This window comes from Fulmarus glacialis, unplaced genomic scaffold (assembly GCF_000690835.1).
Source record: "Fulmarus glacialis isolate BGI_N327 unplaced genomic scaffold, ASM69083v1 scaffold16497, whole genome shotgun sequence".
In the NCBI taxonomy this organism is placed as follows: Eukaryota; Metazoa; Chordata; class Aves; order Procellariiformes; family Procellariidae; genus Fulmarus; species Fulmarus glacialis.
The window spans coordinates 8,439-11,797 of NW_009221751.1; the positions used below are offsets into that span (position 1 = coordinate 8,439).

The following is a 3,359-nucleotide window of genomic DNA, read 5'->3' on the forward strand; positions in this document are numbered from 1 at the left end:
ACCCCTCTGAAGGAAAAGTGGTGTTGGTTCCTGCTCAGAGATCAGCCCCCCAAATCACCAGTTTCTTGTCATGAGTACCTGGAGATGTGGAGAAACTCCAGCCTATGCCAGGCAGTTCCAGCAACCCCCTTCAATCCCTTCCTAGATTTTACAGACTCCTGGCCTTTGGTTTTACTAGAATTAACTAAGCTTGGCTGGGCTTTTATTTATTATTTTCTTTTCCATATGACAGCTTACCACACTAAAAGTGGTCTGTTTTTTGGGTTTTTTTTTCCTGTTGGCCTTGACAATAACACCGGCCTTGGTTTCTGCTCAGGTTCAGCCCTCATGAAGGAAAACATAGGCTTTCATCTAAAGAAGAGTAACTCAAACCAGTGCTGGCACTTTCCCATGGTCGCTACCTCCCAGCAGCCCTGGCAAGCAGGGAAAGCTGGTGGCAATGGCCAGGAGGACTTCCAGTGATGCTTTCCTAGTGAACACCACCCAGGCCCCCACCTCTGAAGAACCGGGTGATGGAACAGCCAGCCATGATGACGCTGGAGCTCTTGGAGCTCCACTTCTCAGCCACACTCGGGAGAAGTCATACACTTGCGTGATTTGCGGGGACAGTTTTAAGCACAAGGGCATCCTGGTGACCCACCAGAAATCCCATAAGGAGGAGATAGGGCCTGAAGGCTGTGAGAAGGAGGGTGATGCTGACCGGGCTGGAGAGCTGCATGACCAAGAAGCCATCAGAGCTGAAGGGGAGGGCAATGGGGAAGGCCATAGGAAGCACAGCACGCAGAGGGATCCTGAGAGAAAGGAGAAGCCCCATGCCTGCACTGAGTGTGGGAAGAGCTTCAAGATGAAGGTGGACCTCACCAAGCACCTCTGGACTCACACGGGTGAGAGACTGTTCCCCTGCACCAACTGCTTCAAGAGGTTTATCACCAAATCACAGCTCAAGGAGCACCAGAGAATCCACACGGGCGAGCGGCCGTACAAGTGCCTGGACTGTGGGAAGAACTTCACCCAGAAGTCGCACCTCATCGTGCACCACCAGATCTACACAGGTAAGAGGCCCTACCAGTGCAGCAGCTGCCAGAAGAGCTTCGTGGACAAGTCGCAGCTGGTGGCCCATCACCGGATCCACACAGGCAACCTTCCCTTCAAGTGTAGGGTGTGCAGCCGTGGCTTCCGCCAGAAGATCACCCTTGTAAAGCACCAGCGGGTCCACAGCACCAAGGGGGCCCAGCAGGACACCACCGGGGCCATTGTGGCCGAATCCATTCCAGCGGGGGAGAAGATCTTTCACTGTGGCACCTGCGGGAAGGAGTTCAAGAAGAAGTCAGTGCTGGTGACCCACCAGAGGATTCACACCGGGGAGGAGCCCCACCCCTGCCCCTTGTGCGGGTGGTGTTTCCAGCAGAAGATCCACCTCATCCGGCATCAGCAGACCCATGAGCGGTCCGATGCCCACATCTGCGAAGCCTGTGGGGACCACTTTGGCAGCAAGAGGGAGATGCTGCAGCACCACCAGGGCCACCACCCCCAGCAGGCCCCCCACACCTGCACCACCTGTGGAAAGCACTTCAGTGAGAAGATCGGCCTCACGGCCCACCGCCATGTCCATGCGTGGGAGAAGGAGACCCCCAGTGCCGCAGGGGGCGGGCAGCCCCCCACCGCCCTTGGTGGTACCCACGCCTACACGCAGTGTGGGAAGACGTTCACCAAGAAGGGCAACCTGGCCAACCACCAGCAGGCTCATGCCAAGGGCTGGGGTCACTATTGCGGGGCTTGTGGCAAGGGCTTCGCCAAGAGGGGGGAGCTGACCAAGCATGAGCAGACCCACACCGGGGAGAAGCCCTATGGGTGCAGACAGTGTGGCAAGTGCTTTGCCCAGCGCACCCAGCTGGTCACCCACCAGCGCGTCCACACCGGCGAGCGGCCCTACCCCTGCGGTGACTGTGGCAAGTGCCTCGGCAAAAAGTAACGCCTCACCGTCCAATGGCACATCCACATCAGTGACCGGCCCTTTCCCTGCCCCACCTGCGGCAAGGGCTTCCTCCAGAAGATCGCCTTGGTCATGCACCACCGCGTCCATGAGCATGGCAGGGACAAGGGAGGCAGCGAAGACATTAGTGCCACCACCAACGCCAATGCTGACACTGATGCCAATAGCAATGCCAATGCCAATGCCAACACCAATGCCAGTGTCAAGACCAGCACCAACACCAATGCCAATGTCAATGCCAATGCCAAGGTGGCTGGCAAAGATGAGGAGAGCCCGGCTGTCCCCTGTCGGCAGCTCCCCGATGGCGAGCAGCCCTTCTCCTGCCCAGAAGGCCCAGCTGGCAGTCCACCACCGTATCCACACTGGGGAGCGCCCCTTCCTCTGCACCGACTGCCCCAAAGCCTTCATAGACAAGTCCCATCTCGTCGTCCACCGCTGCACCCACACTGGCGAGTGCCCCTTCCCCTGTGCTGCCTGCAGCCGAGCCTTCACCCAGAAGGTTGCCCTCACCACCCACCAGCAGGTCCACACACGGGAGCACCAGCCACCGCCAGCCCCAGTTCCCCTCGGACTCCAGGGTGAGGAGTGGCCCTTCACCTGTGCCGTCTGCGGGAGAGGTTTCCACAAGGAGATCACCCTCATCACGCACCGGCGGGTCCACACCAAGTATGAGCTCAACTGCTGCAGCAAGTGTGGGCAGGTCTTCCCCAACAGGGCCCAGCTCTGGCTCCATCAGCCCTCCCATGCTGAGGACTGGCCATTCAAGTGTGCCACGTGCAGGAAGGACTTCAAGAAGAAGGAGATCTTGATTACCCACCAGCGGGTCCACACGGGAGAGGCACCCTTCCAGTGCGCCCAGTGCAGCAAAAGCTTCTCACAGAAGGCCAACCTCATGAAGCACCAGCTCGCTCACACCTGCCGGGGCCCGTTTATCTGCTCCGGCTGTGGGCAAAGCTACACCACCATTGGACATTTCAAGAGGCACCAGAGGAACCACCTTAAGAAGCAAAGCCCTCCTGGTGAGGGAGAGGAGCCCCCTGAGGACCTGGCGACCGGCCATGTGCCACTGGAGCCAGTGGGTGGCCACAGCAGCCTCATCATCATGGTGAAGACAGAGGCTGATTCTGATGACTATGAGGTCCTACAGGTCCCATGATGGCAAGGATTAAACACTCAGGGAGGGAAGGGCTGATGCCTGCTCGCTTAGGGATGGGGGTGCTGCCCCAGGATCCATGTCCACCAGCAGGATCCATGGTCCCATGGGAGCTGCTCCCCGGGCAACATCTCACGGTATTTGGTGGGAGCCAGGAGTGGAAAACCTGGGAGGATCTGGACTTCAGCACACAGCAATCCCTGAATCAAACCT

General features: G+C 58.5%; 1 protein-coding gene across 1 annotated transcript; it reads left to right on the plus strand.

Moving 5' to 3' along the window:
• The first annotated feature begins 439 nt into the window (after nucleotides 1–439).
• LOC104079250 (zinc finger protein 585B-like) lies at nucleotides 440–3,149 on the plus strand. Its single transcript, XM_009581223.1, has 6 exons — nucleotides 440–487; nucleotides 565–579; nucleotides 806–1,217; nucleotides 1,275–1,968; nucleotides 2,095–2,242; nucleotides 2,322–3,149. Exons 1-6 carry the CDS (start codon nucleotides 440–442, stop codon nucleotides 3,147–3,149), a joined length of 2,145 nt encoding a protein of 714 aa, XP_009579518.1.
• The last annotated feature ends 210 nt before the right edge of the window (nucleotides 3,150–3,359 follow it).

Excerpts from the sequence above, each read along its gene's own strand:
- LOC104079250 (XM_009581223.1), top strand. The coding sequence starts at position 440 with ATGGCCAGGAGGACTTCCAGTGATGCTTTCCTAGTGAACACCACCCAG. Across the intron at positions 1,218-1,274 it reads AAAGCACCAGCGGGTCCACA|CGGGGGAGAAGATCTTTCAC; the intron begins GCACCAAGGGGG and ends AATCCATTCCAG. Across the intron at positions 1,969-2,094 it reads GGCAAGTGCCTCGGCAAAAA|GGACAAGGGAGGCAGCGAAG; the intron begins GTAACGCCTCAC and ends TGAGCATGGCAG.